Raw genomic sequence first — 16,857 nt, 5'->3', positions numbered from 1 at the left:
GTGTTTTCTACCCCAAAAAGTTGTTGGTGTGAATATTTTGCCACATATCAGGACTTTCAGTCTTAGACATACTTGGGGTAAATGCCCAGCAGGGGAAATGCCGTGTCAAAGATTTCAGTTTAGTCTGTTTTCTTGTGTTCTTCCTCATTATTTTTCATACTGGTTGGATAAATTCATGGCTCCTCCAACACTGACTTTCCCTCGTTTCTTATTTTTGTCAATTAAATAATAGAATTTTAAAGAGGAAATACAGTCATTGAGCACCTATACTATGCAAGACATTGTAGAAGAGACCTCAGTGATCATCTAATCTATTTACCTTTATCCATAGGATCTGAGGCCCCTAGAGCATGAGATTTGGCCAAGGTCACTAGTTACTTTGAGAGTTAGGACTCTGCTGAGTCTCTTGAGCCTGATTCCATTGCTCTTTGACCACACCATGTTAGACCTTATTTTGAAATTCCTGTTGGGCACTAATTTGTAGTTTTGAAACTTATCCCCGCTAGCCTCCGAAGATTTAGGGTGGTCCATTTTAGATGCAAGCCTTGCTGAGTTAGCCTGCCCCCTGTTTGAGCACCTGCTGCATGATCAGCCTGTGGCGAGTGTTGGGAGTGTACCCTCTCAGAACTTAGATGACAACTGTTTTTTTTGGTTCGTTTGTTTTTTAACCTTAATACCTTCTCAATAAGGGCTAGGTAATGGGGTTGAAGTGACTTGTCCATGGTCACATAGCTAGAAAGTATCTGAGGCCAGACTTGAACTCAGGATCTCAGAGGCCAACTAATTTTAAATCTCTTTTAGGACTCTTGTGTTGTGCTGCTTCTCCTCCTCCTCACTTCCCCCAATCTCTTTAGTGCCCTGTTGGGACTTTTCCTGGGACCAGAGTCAGGAAGATGAGAGTTCAGGTCCAACATCAGATTCTCACTAGCTGTGTGATGAGTGCTGCGCAAGTCACTTTACTCGACTTTCCTCAGATTCCTCAACTGTGTAATGGAGATAATGACACCATCTACTTCCCGGGGTTGCTGTCAGAATCAAATGAAATTATTTTTATCCAGTTCTTAACATAGTAATTGGCATAAGATAGATGCTTAATAAATTCTCACTTCTTTCCCTTTCTTTATATTTTGGATAAAAGACTTAAGAGTCCAGTAGGCTGACATATCTTATAATCAGGATAAAAAAAGCTTGTAAGGTCCAAAAAAATCATCTAGTCTTTTTTTTTTTTTAAACCCTTACCTTCCATCTTGGAATCTATACTGTGTATTGGCTCCAAGGCAGAAGAGTGGTAAGGGCTAGGCAATGGGGGTCAAGTGACTTGCCCAGGGTCACATAGCTGGGAAGTGGCTGAGGCCAGATTTGAACCTAGAACCTCCTGTCTGTAGGCCTGGCTCTCAATCCACTGAGACACCTAGCTGCCCCCTGTTTATTTTGTTCTTCAAAATGAATAGGACCATGAACTGTACAAATTCAGAATCTTCTAATATTCCTGTTTCACTCAGACTAGCTCATGGAAGTAGGTTTTCAAATGATACCCTCTTTCTCTAGAGTTTACTGCCAGGAAACACGAGAAGAGCGACAGGAAAGGCTGGGATTTATTGACAAACAATTAGAACTCCTAACTCAAGATTTCAAAGTTCGAATTAAGCAGATCACAGAGGAGGTGGAAAGACAGGTGAGCACTGACTGTATGTGTTAGAGCATTGGGGTTAAACTCAGAAATGGGGTCTCTAATCTGTATGCAGGATCCTAGCTGCCTCATCTTAACTCAGTTTTAACATGTCATGTTATTGATGGGTTTTTATATTTTTATTTTATCATATTTTCCCCAGTTACATTTTAATTTGATGTGTGTGGCAAACACTCCTAGGGTGTTTCAGCCCATATTTGACACCTGTGTGTTAGAGGACATTTGGAGAGAAGGGACAAAGCCCCCAATATAGGGACCAGGCTTAAGAGTTTCTTAGCACTCCAGGAGAAGTTGAGGCATGCTGAGCACCCAGCTAGGTTCTGCTAATATCTAGTTCAGGGGTCTCCAAACTTTTTTACACAGGGGGCCAGTTCATTGTCCCTCAGACTGTTGGATACAGTGCTCCTCTCACTGGCCACCAATGAAAGAGGTGTCCCTTCTGGAAGTGCAATGGGGGCTGGATCCATGGCCTCAGGGGGCCGCAGTTTGGGGACCCCTGATCTAGTTGGTAATGGGTTCTGGCTCTAAGACTTACTTATTATGTGACCTTAGGTAAGTTATTCTCCTGATCTAGAAAAATAAGGAAGGGATGCATAGCTGCTGTCCAGGCCCCTTCTTCTGCCTCTCAGGCTTTAGGATTTGTGATTTAGGTTGTGAGCTAGCCACTACTGTCTGTCACAAGAGCAGCATTATTGATTAGTTGTGTTTTTAGAAGTCTTTTGATTTTGTTTTGTTTCTTCTAGGTGTCTAATGCCATGGCTGAAGAAATCAGGCGCCTCTCTGTGCTGGTCGATGAGTACCAAATGGACTTTCACCCATCTCCAGTGGTTCTCAAGGTTTATAAGAATGTGAGTCATTATAGAATGGAGAGTGGCCAAACCACTCAGCCTACTCACTGTGACTAGCACATGGAGCCATTTATTCAGACTATCGACTCCACCCCAGCTGCTTGGGGCAGTTCTGTAGTTAAAGAAGTATAACCCTGTGTTGACAGTTTCTTAAGTCATTCATGGGCCACGACGATGGTTTTGAAATTAATTTTAAGGAATAAGGCTTCTGAGAAACAGTTTCTCCAGCCAAACTGCAGGCATGTTTGTTTTTGACTAAGAAGTTCATTCCTTATGAACATTTTTGTTAATGATGATAGTAATATGTGCCATGAGAAACAATGAGCAAGTTAATTTTTTTTTAATTTGGGAAAAACTGAGTGCTATAATGAAGAGTGAGTGAGTAGAACCAAGCAGCTGCAGACTTCATATTTGAAGAATAATTCATGAGTATTCACTTCCAGGGAATGAACTGAGAAGTGGAAACACAATAGACATAATCTTTATATACCTAATTTTGCCCGATGATGCCTTCTATGGTGTGGGGAGGGGAGGGAGGGACTGAGATACCCCAAAATAAAAATAAAGAGGGAAAAAAGTAAACTATGATAATAATAGCTAGCATTTAAAATTTGCCAAGCACTTGACCCTTCATCTTTCCTCACAGGAGCTACATCGCCACATTGAGGAGGGGCTGGGTCGCAACCTGTCTGACCGCTGCTCTAATGCCATCACAGGGTCCCTACAGACCATGCAGCAGGATATGATCGGTTAGTGTCTCTCTGAAAGAAGGGAAGCCAGGCTGCCCTTTTTTGTGACATAGCTAGGGAGCCATCTGTTAAAGATTCATGAAAACCTGGCACCAATACCCTGTATTAGTACCTCAACATTGCCAAAGATTGGCCCTTTGGTCTACATACTAACAAAGGCCCATCCCTTGAAAAGACATAGGGTAGTAGAAAGATAACTCAATCTGAAACCAGACAACCTGGAGTTTTTAATTTAACTCTAGAAATAGCTGTAGCCATGGAAACACATTAAAAGCTGTGTAAACATGGGCAGATCCCTTCCACTCAGCCTCCTCTGCCCCATAGAGTGGTTGGTGTTTTCACTACCTCCTGTCACTGGGCCCACCCCTGGCCTAACAAGTCCACAGTACCAGCAGGGTTTGGAGGAGGATTTCAGTGGAGGGAAGTAACTCAGGGCTGACAGCGAAGGTGACTAGGGATAAAATCTGCCTCTGCAAGTGGGTAAACATTGTCTTTAGTACATGTGCTGCTGAAGCAAGCACTAAACACTATCTTTGAGTATGAGAAGGATGAGTAGAAATAACGTAAAAGGGACAGCTAGGCAGCACAGTGAAAGCCAGGTTTGGAGTTAGGAGGACCTGGGTTCAGATCTGGCTGCAGCCATTTCCTAGCTGTGTGACCCTGGGCAAGTCACTTAATCTCAGTTGCCAAGCTGTTGCTGTTCTTTTCTCTTAGAATTGATACTAAGACAGAAGATAAGGGTTTTTAAAAACCTCAAGGAAATAATGTAATAATATCCAGGTAATCTAGATCTGTCTATCTTTTTAAGATTTACAAAGCACTCTATGTGTTATTTCATTCAACCATCATGGAAAACCTAGGAATTAGGTGCTATTATTAACTGCTACTGCAAAGCATTAAGTGAATTACCCAGGTAACACCTGAGGTGGAATTTGAACTGAGAACCTCCTGATTCTAAGACTAACATTCTTTTTTTTTTTTTTAATTTTATTTAAGTCAATTTAGAACATTTTCCTCTGGTTACAAGAATCATGTTCTTTCCCTTCCTTCCCCCTACCCCCTCCCATAGCCGACACTCAATTCCACTGAGTTTTACATGTATCCTTGATCAAAACCTATTTCCATTTTATTGATGTTTGCACCAGGATGATCATTTAGAATCTACATCCCCAATCATATCCCCATTGACCCATGTGATCAAGCAGTTGTTTTCCTTCTGTGTTTCTGCTCCCACAGTTCTTTCTCTGGATGTGGATAGTGTTTTTTCTCATAAGACCCTCCGAATTGTTCTGGATCATTGCATTGCTACTAATAGCAAAGTCCATTACATTCAGTTGTGCCACAGTGTATGCAGTCTCTGTATATAATGTTCAACACCACAATGTGTTCAGCCATTCCCCAATCAAAGGGCATCCCCTCATTTTCTAATTTTTTGCCAGCACAAAGAGTGCAGCTATGAATATTCTTGAACACATCTTTTTTCTTATTATCTCGTTGAGGTATAAACCCAGCAGTGCTATGGCTGGGTCAAAGGGCAGATTGTCTTTTAGTGCCCTTTGGGCATAGTTCCAAATTGCCTTCCAAATCAATTCACAACTCCACTAGCAATGCATTAATGTCCCAATTTTGCCACATCTCCTCCAACATTCATTACTTTCCTTTGCTGTCATGTTAGCCAATCTGCTAGGTGTGAGGGTATACCTCAGAGTTCTTTTAATTTACATTTCTCTGATTATAAGAGATTTAGAACATTTTTCATGTGCTTATTAATAGTTTTAATTTCTTTATCTGAAAATTGCCTATTCATGTCCCTTGCCCATTTATCAATTGGGAAATGGCTTGTTTTTTTGTACAATTGATCTAGCTCTTTATAAATTTGAGTGATTAGACTTTTGTCAGAGTTTTTGTTATGAAGATTTTCCCCCCAATTTGTTGCTTCCCTTCTAATTTTGGTTGCATTGATTTTGTTTATTCAAAACCTTTTTAATTTAATGTAATCAAAATTACTTATTTTACATTTTGTAATTTTTTCTAACTCTTGCTTGGTCTTAAAATCTTTCCTTTCCCAAAGATTTGACACGTATTCTGTGTTCACTTAATTTACTTATTGTTTCCTTCTTTATATTCAAGTCATTCACCCATTCTGAGTTTATCTTGGTATAGGGTGTGAGATGTTGATCCAAACCCAATCTCTCCCATACTGTCTTCCAATTTTCCCAACAGTTTTTGCCAAATAGTGAATTTTTGTCCCCAAAGTTGGGATCTTTGGGTTTATCATAGACTGTCTTGCTGAGGTCACTTATCCCAAGTCTATTCCACTGATCCTCCTTTCTGTCTCCTAAGTCCAACAGTCTATCCACTGGCCCCACAAGTTGCCTCATGATACTGGAAGTATTAGATAAATTTAAATAGCATCAGAATGTCCTGAATGCACTATTGAGCCATGTCTGCCTTTAGGCTAGCTCACAAATCCATTTGGCTTATGTCACTGACAGAATTTAAAACTTTCTTTTTATCACTATTTAAAATTGTTATGGAAGCTTCCATTTGTCTGTTGTCACATCAGTTTCAAGGTTTCTGATTTGGTATATTCTGACTCTTTTCCCATTTCTGATTTGTACCAGATGGCTTGAGACCTCTCCTTCCTGTAGCCCTACGGGGTCAAGTAGACATGCTGGTCCCACGACAATGCTTCTCACTTAGTTATGACCTGAACTGTGACAAGCTCTGTGCTGACTTTCAGGAGGACATTGAATTCCATTTTTCTCTTGGGTGGACTATGCTTGTGAACAGGTTTCTGGGACCAAAGAACAGCCGTCGGGCCTTGATGGGCTATAACGACCAGGTAAGAAACCTTCCATCATACGTGGGCTCCTCAGTTTAGAAGGGTGTGACCATTGTGAGGACATCATTGAACTTATAGAACCTCCAGGTAGAACGGATCTCAGGGGGCATAAAGTCCACCCAGCATTTAGACAGGAAGGTCCCCTCTATAGCTTGTCCAACAAGTGGTCTTCCAGTCTTCCCTTTAAGACCTCTTGAGGAGGAACCCTCCCCCTGCAGGCAGCCTGTTCCAATTTGGGACAGGGCCTTCCTTTGCACACAGGCACCATCTTAACTGCTTTTTCTTAAGCATCCATTGGAGAATTGCACTTTGCTCTCCCTCTGGCCTTTCTCTCAAAATGTTCCTCCCCTTGTCTAGCTCAGATTCTTCCTGCTCTGTTTAAAGCCTCTTCTCTTGTCCTGCCTGTCTTTATTTGCATTTGAACTCACACTTACCCCATCCCTCCACAGTCAGAAAGCCCATTCTGGATCTAGAAGGGATTATGCTAAGGAGCAGACACGGGGTTGGAGGCCAGTTTGTTTGCCATTTTTCCTTTCTCTCTGTCTAGATTCAACGCCCCATACCTCTAACTCCAGCAAACCCTAGCATGCCTCCCTTGCCTCAGAGCACTCTCACCCAGGAAGAGCTCATGGTCTCCATGGTCACTGGCTTGGCCTCACTGACATCGAGAACCTCCATGGGAATCCTTGTGGTTGGAGGAGTGGTGAGTAGGGGAGAGCCAAGGGAGTTGGGGACTGTGCTCTTGGGCCAGGACTGTTGGCCATCTGCATTTAGTGGTCAGTTATAGAGGAAGTCTCCAGGTGCCACCATTTAGTCCCCAAACTGCCTGCCCCATTGTGGTAGAATTCTTTAGTAATGAATCCTTTTCAGAAAGTCAGACCCTCAGCCTCCAGGGCTCAGAGATGAAGTGGTCATTGAGGCCCATTTTCTTGGGCAAAAAAAGCAGAAATAAGCAGTGTTTAGCCTGTCAGGAGAGGAGGGAAGTGGAAGACAGGCACCGTCTGGTTCTTGTCTCCTTCAGACTCCAGGCTAAGGCAAAGCCAGGCTGCAGGATCTTAACTGAGGTTATTGCTACTGGACACTGGCCAATCCCTTCCTTAAGGACACAGATGCCCGAGCTCTGTTCCATCTTTATTTCCCCACAGAAATTTCTGTACAATAACTCATTTTAGAGCATTGAGGTTTTCCTCATAACCACCCTGGACTCTGGTTTCTGTATTTTCTTCCCAGTCCAGGCAGCTATCAGATCTTACTGAGGTTCCCTCTACAACACTTGGCTATGTATCCCACCTTCAGAGCCACAGATCTGTCTTCTTCCCACTTCTCACAGCCATGCCCTGGTTCAGGCCCATTACTTCTTTCCTGGACTATACAGTAGACCCGTTAAGCAAATGTTTATCAAATCCTTTTGTTTTAACATTGCTTAAATTTCTCCCAGTATTCCTGCCCATCTTCTGCCAAAGAGCCATCCCATATAACAAAAGAATTTTTAAAAAGAAAAGAAAACAAGGAAGAGAAAACCCCCAGCAAAATGGGTCAATACATGAAAAGACTGAAAATATGTGCAGTGTTCTATTTCTGCAAATAGGTGGCAGGTTTGGGAGCAGAGAGGAAGCATCACCCCATCACTTCTTCTCTTCTTTGGAACCATGCTTGTTCTGTGGAATTCTGCAGTGTTCACATTCCTCTCTTTGGTGGTAGTGGTTCTGGACATTGATGAACTCCCCTCAGCCTCAGTCAGCCATCTTTCCAGTCTAAAAGAACCAGTAAAGGGCTGTTTTCAGACCACCCATTAGCTGGGTCTCATGGCACAGAGCTGTTTGTGGTAACAGTATCATTGAAATAGGATTTCACACAGAGACGTTTATTTCTGCCATGGCACCTTTATCTTTCGTGGTTCCCAGCAGGGCTACATTCCTGGCTGACTGGCCACGCCCTAATCATATCCTCTAAGGAGACTTGAAGGTGTGTGTAGGATTGTCACTGAAACGCAAGGATCCCCCTTTTATCTGAAAGTGCTGGGTGTGAGAGATAAGACCAAATAGCTTCATCCTTGGTGTTGATCCCTTCCCATTCTTTGTTAGCCTGAATCCCTGCCCTCTTTGTGCCCCAAGGAAGGTCTTCTCTGTCCTCAGCATTAGCAAACATGTTAAACATTCAGGATGGGCAAGGTAGGCAGAGATGAAGAAGACAAGGCCCCTCTCACAGGAAGTTTTTCAGCCTAGTAAGTGGAGAGTCCCACCTGTCCTCTCCCTAGACAAATTGAGAGAGATTCGGCTTTTATAAACCCTTCTGGGGAGGCTAATATGCTGACTGGTGCCCAGAGCATGGTGTCAGGAAGACCCGAGTTCACATTTGACTTCAACTACTTTCTAGCAGAGTGACATCTCAGTCTCCATTTCCTCATTTCTAAAATGAAAAGGCAAGAACAGGCTTTTAAAGACCCTCCTAGTTCCATCTTTGGGCCTATGATCTTGTGAGCTTCCAGAACAGATCATTGAATTGAATAATGACAAAAGCTAGCATTTATATAGTGCCAGTTCCATTTGGGGCATTATACTAATCACTTTACAAATATTATATCATTTGATCCTCACAACAAACCCAGGAGGTTGGTGTTGTTATCCTATTTTATGGATGAGGAAATTGAGGCAAATAGAGAGTAAGGGCCCTTCCTTTAGTATCTGAGTCAGGATTTGAACTCAGGACTTTTGACTCCAGGGCCAATGCTCGATCCATTGTGTCACCAAGTTGTCTAGAAATCTACAATAAAACCAAAGCTGCTTTGAGATAGCAACAGCCCTCTGTTTAACATGGAATTCATCCAAGCTTAGCCACCTGGTTTCTCAACCCTCAGATTGTTAGTGACATCCTAATAACAGATTGGCTGTGGCTGACCTGACACACTCCAGTCCAATCGAGAAACAGATACTAAATGGTGTCCTCACCACAAATGGTCATCATAGTGACCCAGAGTTGTGGGTACGGGTAGGTGTGGTGATGCATTCTGGAAAAATTCATGTCAGGCTCTATAAATATTTCTTAAGCATGTATTATGTGTGAGGCACTGGGCTCGGCATTGGGGATTAAAAGATTTCCTCAACAGCACCATTCCTACCCTGCCGGGGCTGAGAGTGTGCATGAGAAGTGCACAGGTCACAGTCACAGTTATAAAAATGGGCCTGCAGAAGAAAGACTTTGCTGTAACCTGAGAGATTCTGATGGTCTAGATTGGGGGGAGAAGGGAGTGCCACAAAGCCATGCCACAGAGGGTAGGGCCTGAATTAACTAAGGTTGTCTGTTACCTGGCTCTCCGGGCCCTGGTGAAAGGGAAACTCAGACAGGGACCTGAGCAGAAAACACTGGGTCTTGATCATGCCCAGCCTGCCCTTTCTCCTTCCCCTAGGCCACATTGCTGCCACACATTTTTTGTGTAAGATAAGAAGTGATGTCTTGAGAGGATGCATTAACATTTGAGTATGAGAATCTTGAAGTTCTGGCCTCTAGGCATGTTCTAGCAGTCACAATTTTAGTACCAGACTGCCATTAAATTGCTGAGAACTTGGGCCCATCACTGGATTTGTTAACCTCTTGATGCCTCCATTTCCTCATCTGTAAAAATGTCCAGATTGGCCTAGGTGACCTTGAAGGTCCCTTCTGGCTTTTAAGAGTCCATGATCTTTGAGCCTGGCCCTTATTGGGTAGTAATAATGCTATCTGCCTTACCTGTTTCCTTAGAATTGTTGGAAAGCTCCCCTGAGATAATGGATGTACAAATCCCATGGAAACTGGTCAGGAGTAGATTGTGGCTTATTCTGTACTCTGTAGATCTGTTAACTGCCTTGGTTACACAAATGTGACCTTTGGGAGAGAAGTCCCAGAGAGCCAAATAACTGCAAAAAGCAGGGTGTTGTAGACCTTGTCTCTGGCCCATTAAAAGCCTTCCGATGAAACCTGCTGCCAGCCTCTTGTCAGAGCCAGAAATGGAGCATGCAGAACAAGACTCTTATTTTATGAATGTGGCAAAAATGGGGATCTGTTTAGCCTAACTATGTAGCATTTGCTATAGTTTGTGGAGAGAAAATTAATTTTGTTTATTTAAAAAAATCAGATCTTAAAGATGATGCCTGAAAATTATATATTTTGTAGTCTAGAGTCCTTTTACCCAATCAAACCTTCTCTGAGGGGGCAGCTGGGTAGCTCAGTGGATTGAGAGCCAGGCCCAGAGATGGGAGATCTTGGGTTCAAATCTGGTCTCAGATACTTTCTAGCTGTGTGACCCTGGGCAAGTCACCTGGCCATTGCTTAGCCCTTACCACTCTTCTGCCTTGGAACCAATACACAAGACAGAAGATAAGGGCTTAAAAAATTTTTTTCCTCAATTTTATAGATGAAAAAACTGGCTCAGACAAGTGATTTGCCCAAAGTAATACAGACAGTAAATGGCAGTTGACTTGAACTTGGATTCTCATAATCCACATTCAATACTTCTCTTTTTAAAAAAAAATGTTCATCGGTATCTTTTGGTTTACATCACTCAAATTTCTCCCAGTATTCCTCCTCTTCCAGAGTTATTCAGTTTAACAGTGAATTCCTTTTAGAAGAAGAGGAAAACCAAAAAGAATGTTAAACGGTGATCTCAGGAGAGATGGAGGTACATGTCCATGGCCCTCCTCCACCCTGCCAGTGAGGGAGACAGCTACCATTTTCTCCCTCTTTGGGGCCAAGCTTTCAGTGATCATTTTGATTATGTTGGGGTGGTTCTCTGGGGGTCATGGTGTATGTTTCACTCCTGGTTCTGCACCAGTTCAGTCATGTCCATGCTTGTGGTCCATCACACTCATCTGTTATTTTAGCCCACCTCTGTTTCCCTAACATGCATCTCTCCTGAACGCCTTTATTCATTGGACATCTGCTTTGTTTCCAGGCCTTCTATCTATCAATGCTTTTCAGCTAGCTCACATATTTCTGCCAACTCTTTGGGGCGTTCCATAAAAAAAAGCCTGACCTCTTGTTCTGACTACTGGTTGTGGTGTGTCTCTCTAGGTCTGGAAGGCAGTGGGCTGGAGGCTGATTGCCCTTTCTTTTGGGCTCTACGGCCTCCTCTATGTCTATGAGCGAGTGACATGGACTACCAAGGCCAAGGAGAGGACCTTCAAGCGTCAATTTGTGGAGTATGCCAGCGAGAAGCTGCAGCTCATCATTAGCTACACAGGCTCCAATTGCAGTCACCAAGTCCAGCAGTGAGTTGTTCAACTTCCCCTTCAATTTAGAGGCTGTTCCAGGGCTCCTGGATCATTCCGTGTCCTTTCTCCAAGACATCCCAGACTGGACACAGGGCATATGGCTATAAAGATCAAAAATTGGGAGTCTCGCCATAGATTTTAATATTTTTTATGGTTTATTGATAGAAAGGAATAGGTGAGAAATGAGAGAAAGTGAGAGGCTGGAGGTAGGTTGCTCTTAAAGTTTACCCTAAATATGGCTTCTCCATTCAGTTGGCAGCAGACCAGCCCTGCCCCCAGTCAGTTCCAACATGGAAGTAGAAAAGAGGCCAAAGTGTGCTGGCCTCAGTTTAGCAAACTTTCTCTCCACCCACTGACTCTCACACCTCAGCCTCCTGAGCCACCTGTTGCCCTTAACTTGCCCACCAGCCCAGGGGACATTGGCCTACCTCCTGCTTCATTGTCCCCTACCCTAATTGCTGCCTTTCCTGCTGACTACAAGGGGCACCAGAGTTTCCATTCTATCCTTATGATCAAAAGTACCCTCAATAACTTCCTTCACACATAGCCTGTCAGTGGCATGTTCCCCCCATGTCCTACCTTTTACCTCTCAGGAGCAGAGCCCACAAAAGAGGTTCCCAAAGGATACCATAGCATGGGGATATGGGGAGGGGGATTGGGAGGATCCTGTTAGTTTCTTCCCCAGACTTTTCCCTGACAATTGAGCACCACAGCTTCTGGTCAGATCTGTTGGTGGTTGATGTTTTCTCTGGACCTGAGCAGAGTCTAGAAAAGTGGTCACTATCCTTCAGGGCTTTCTGGCTTTGAAGAATTGGGTATAAAAATTTGTTGATGACTTTTCCCATGGCAGGAAAATAGAATGGGAAAGATTCCCTTAGATTCGGCCTGAATTCAGCAATTCGGTTAGACAAACACATTTTGCAAGATGTTTGGCATGTGTTGTTAAGTGCTAGCCACATTGGTATTTGGGACTTGAGGTTAGCAGAAATGAAATGCAGATGCTCAGGTCGGTTGGGATTCAGAGCATTCACCCCTCTTTCCCTTTGGTCCTCACTGTTGCTTAACTCCAACATCTGTGCTTCCTGATGACCCAGACTCTTCCCCCAGGGAGCTGTCTGGGACCTTTGCTCATCTGTGTCAACAAGTGGATGTGACTCGGGAGACTTTGGAGCAGGAGATTGCTGCCCTGAATAAGAAAATTGAAGTTCTTGACTCATTGCAGAGTAAAGCCAAACTCCTCAGGTGAGGATGCAGCTGTTGGCTCCTGGGGAGTCTGCTGACAGGATTGGCTTTTGCCAGAGCAGATGGTTCAGGCATACTGGCTAGCCGCCTTGGTGGCAAACTGCTGCACCTGAGGGAGTATCAGCCCAGAATACTACTCTTTCTGGTGGAAGGAATAGGGGATGTGGATCCCAGAGGCCCAGGTACCAACCAAGTCCTCTCTATACCTCCACTTTTTCATTTTGACAGTGGGATAATACTTGGCCAGCCTTTCTCACAGGCTGGTTATAAGAAGCCAATTCGATCTATCTGAATGCATTTAAGGAAAAGGATTAAGAGAATTAGGCACTCTCACCCTCCATTTCCTCATTTGCAAATTGGGGATCATAATACCACCTACTTCTCAAGGTTGTTGTGAGGATCAAATGAAATGATCCACATTAATTGAAATATCAGTGCTGGGGACTACTATGACCAGGATCAGCTCAGGTTCCCAGGATTTAGAGGAGCCCAGCACAGATAATGGGAAACTGAGGCCCCCAGAGAATTATAATGGACTCCCAAGGTCAGCCCTCTCCACTCTGCTGCCTCTTTAGGCTCTTTTGGGATTCCATCAGCCAGAGACTTTCTGTGTCTCTGGCTTTGCTGAAGGGCCATCCCTTCTTTCTTAGCCAAAGATGGGTCAAGATGAAGCAGGTATCTCTCAGCACCAAAGCAGACCCATGATGGTCTCACAAGGGACCCATTTCAGCAGATGTCCACATCTCCTCAGCTGGAGAGCTCCCCTGGCTTCTGTAGGGCAGGATTGCTGCCACTTCAAGTCCTTTGGGCATGACCTTTGTGATCGTTCCTGACCTCATATTACTCTTCTCATTTCTTAGAGACATTAGCATGCAAGGTGGCAGTGAGGCTAACCTTCCCCTCTCCTTTCTGCCTGCCCAAATCCCCTGAAGTCTACAGCTTGGTCTGTCTCTTCTGTGTCTGCACCCAACCTTGGGCCAGATTGGGATCTCCCCAATTCTTCAGTACCTGTATGGTACTGGTCTGGTGTCATCTCCCATCATTCCCTGCCCACCTTGTATTACCACATGGACGCAAAAGAGTCTCTCCCTCTAGTAGAACTAAATGTCTGGAGAGCAAGAGCTGTTTTGACATTTCTTGTCTTTGTATCACCCGGTGTAGATAGTAGGCCTTTGAGAGATGTTTTGATTGAACCCATTCAATGGTTATTTCTCTTTTTTAGGAATAAGGCAGGTTGGCTGGACAGCGAACTGAACATGTTCACCCATCAGTACTTGCAGCCAAGCAGATAATGTGGAAAGCCAGGAGCTCCAGGAGGTGTGAAGAGCAGATGTTGGGGCCCGGCTGAGGCGGAATCCAGTGGGAGGGGCCTCAGGCTGAGACACGGAAGCCATTGCTTGTGCGTAGCAGCCACGCCAATGATAGCACCCCAATTTCTGATAAGGCGTGGAACCTTTACATGCTAGTTATTTATTGCCCTTCCTTTGCCTGCTGTTGAGATTAGATGGTTTGTGGAAAGAATGTCTATCTCCATACGCTTAAGGAAGAATTTTTATTGTACAGATGACTGCAGATGGTACGGAGGTTTCTTTAAATTTTATTTCTAAACTTTTATCAAGTTCTAATTGATTCAGTCTTTTGGTTATTTGGTAAATGATTTGTTAAAATGATTCTCTTGATCTAAGAATTGGCCAAAGCCCATATTAAGAGTATTGAAGAAACTTCCTGCTTAAGCAGAAACCCCTATTCCCTCCTTCCCCCCCTTCCCCCTGAGACCCTCCAGGCCTCACTCTCCATCAGCTGAAATACAACAGTACAGATGACCACGTTTGTATTTCTCCCCATATGCAAACTTTGCTTTGAAATAGCTCCAGAGAAGTGGAGAGTCCTAGCCCAGCCCAGGAAGAGGTTTTGGTCAGGTTCATGTGGCTCTATCAGTTGTAATCCTCTCCTTTCTGCAGCACTTCTGTCATTCTTGTAGATGGCTTTTTGTCAGGGTGTTAACAATGGGAAATGCTAGGCTGGGGAGGCTTAGCCAATCCAGAGCAGTTTGAGATGTGAAAAGCTGCAAATGGAAACTTCGGGGCTGAAATACTTTAGAGAGAACAGTTAGCAGCAGCGCATCACGGCATGATAGCTGAAGTGCATGTGATCAAGTTCAAAGCTGTTCACTTTCCATTTTCTGCCAGACTTGAATAGGGCATCTGCGTGAGGTCTCTGATTATGAAAGATAGGGAGGTTTGAAGAGAGGAAGCTGCGGAAGGAAAGTAAGACAGAAATGGTTTGGGAAATGAGAGGACACATGGGCAACAAGCATAGATGAGATGATGGGGCCTTGAGGGTAGTGAAAGATAGGCCATATTGATGAATAACAAACTAGTCTTCTTGCTTTTGTGCTTGATATAGGCCCTCTCCCTGGACCCCTTGCATTTGCCATCCTTTGTGTCTTCCTCTAGAGAAAGGAAATCACCAGTTTCACACATGCCCACCTGCTGCCTACCTAAAAGAATCTGTTCCATATTGCTACAGCTGTTCCTGGCTCAGCATTCAGCATTAGTGAATCATTTGACAGAGAATTTGGAAAAACCCAAATCTCCCCTATCCATCTTCCACCATCCTCCCCCCAGTTTTAGTCTGAGGCACATCTTGGTCACATAAGTGCACTGAAGAATGTTTCCTGTCATTACATTTGGGGATGATTTCTCATTGGAGGTGGATGAGCTTTTGCCCTCAGAATATTGGCTTCTTCTGTGGTCCCAGGCACAGCATCCAGCCTATAGAGCCTTCAAGTCCTGGAGAACAGGAGCAAAGACTTGGCTGGTGGTTGTCCATAGGGAGATGGGATGGTCCCTCAGGGATCACCTTCCTTCCCTGGATTCTCTCCAACTGACCAGTGATATGGAGATTCTCCTTACCTGCTTCTGCACCTTGCTGCCATTTGCTCATCTGAATCTTTATTGTTCACATACCTTGTGCAAAATGTGTCCTGGTTTCCATTCATAGCCCAGCAGGAGGCAGGAATGTTGCAAAATGTTTTGAAGTGCAGGCCGACTCCTCTGTAGTTTAGGACAATTACTGAGTCTTCAGTCGTCAGTTTTTAAGTCATTACTAAGCTGTAAGCATAGTAGGGATGAAGGGAACTCCCTAGATATACAGTTTTTGCTGTTTTTCAGGGAGTTTGATGACATTCATTTATCTACCTGTCCCCAAATCCCAGTGGCATAGAAACAGTAGTATATGTAGTAGGTCTTTGCCCATGCAGGAAGAAAGGTGAGAGGATGTTTTTAATATTTTGTCAGGATTGACCAGTGGTAGCCTCATAGGCTGATTTAAAATCACTGTAACAAAGCGGAGTTGCCAATGAATTCTGTCATGTTTGTGAAGGTTTTTTAATCTAAATTTTAGAAAGAAAACATCTCTTAATGTCTCGAATGTAATTGGGGAGCAGATGGGAATTTTGAGGTTCTTCTGTGATATATGGGTAAAATTTAATTTGTGACAATGAAGAAAGACCCTTTTGTAAAGAAGTTTGGCAAGATGCACTTTATTTTGATGCTGCTAACTATCCCCTTTTTTTTATGTTAAGTTGTTGGGTTACCAAGGCCTGTGCTATGATAACGAGTTCTCTCTCTGTTGTATTTAAGGTGATCTCTTTTCCTGAATTAGCCCTATATCATTGCCAATATTGGACATGGAAATAAAAATCTGTTGGGAAACACTTTGGGCTTGCATCTCATCTGTTTAAAGTGATTGTGAAAACTTGAAAATCACTGATGGAAAGCTGAGCCCACAGACTATCCCATTATGTATATTGGGAGCAAAATTTCTTACTAAAGTATATCCCAGTCATTCTAGAGTGGGGCTTGGAGTGTTTCAGGAGATCCGAAATACCCAACCTTAAATAAGCAACAAATATGAACTTTTTTTATATCCCTACACTGAGTAATTTCTTAAAAGGTGATAGAGTAATTCAAACCTCATAATACCCTTCGAAGAATATACTATCTTGTTTTATTTATTTACTTATTTATTTTTTAAAGGCAAATGGAATTCCCAATAGGGGCTAACATGAATACCCTGAACAGAGATCCATGTCACTGTTGCCTTGACTAGGGTCCAGACAAAGTATATACTACGTATGTGTTCACTCCAGCTTAGAGCCACCGTTCTATAAGTCTCCTCAAGCACACAGCATAAACAGAATTGGATTTGGCATCATAGGCTAGGAATGTACATA

General features: G+C 43.5%; 1 protein-coding gene across 2 annotated transcripts in view; it reads left to right on the top strand.

Annotated features, from left to right (window-relative positions):
* Positions 1-16,338, top strand: part of MFN2 (mitofusin 2) — a 33,400-nt gene extending 17,062 nt beyond the window's left edge. For both annotated transcript variants that reach the window (XM_007491412.3, XM_001363923.4), the window contains 8 exons: positions 1,549-1,675; positions 2,434-2,538; positions 3,185-3,287; positions 5,912-6,132; positions 6,680-6,835; positions 11,179-11,375; positions 12,486-12,620; positions 13,843-16,338. In XM_007491412.3, the coding sequence (XP_007491474.1) occupies positions 1,549-1,675; positions 2,434-2,538; positions 3,185-3,287; positions 5,912-6,132; positions 6,680-6,835; positions 11,179-11,375; positions 12,486-12,620; positions 13,843-13,912 (1,114 nt within the window). In that variant the 3' untranslated portion in view covers positions 13,913-16,338. The remainder of the gene's footprint in view (positions 1-1,548; positions 1,676-2,433; positions 2,539-3,184; positions 3,288-5,911; positions 6,133-6,679; positions 6,836-11,178; positions 11,376-12,485; positions 12,621-13,842) is intronic.
* Positions 16,339-16,857: the final 519 nt, after the last annotated feature.

The sequence above is a fragment of the Monodelphis domestica genome, chromosome 4 (assembly GCF_027887165.1).
Source record: "Monodelphis domestica isolate mMonDom1 chromosome 4, mMonDom1.pri, whole genome shotgun sequence".
Taxonomy (NCBI): Eukaryota; Metazoa; Chordata; class Mammalia; order Didelphimorphia; family Didelphidae; genus Monodelphis; species Monodelphis domestica.
The sequence above is the reverse complement of the archived record's forward strand: the minus strand, read 5'-3'. Positions and strand labels throughout refer to the sequence as shown.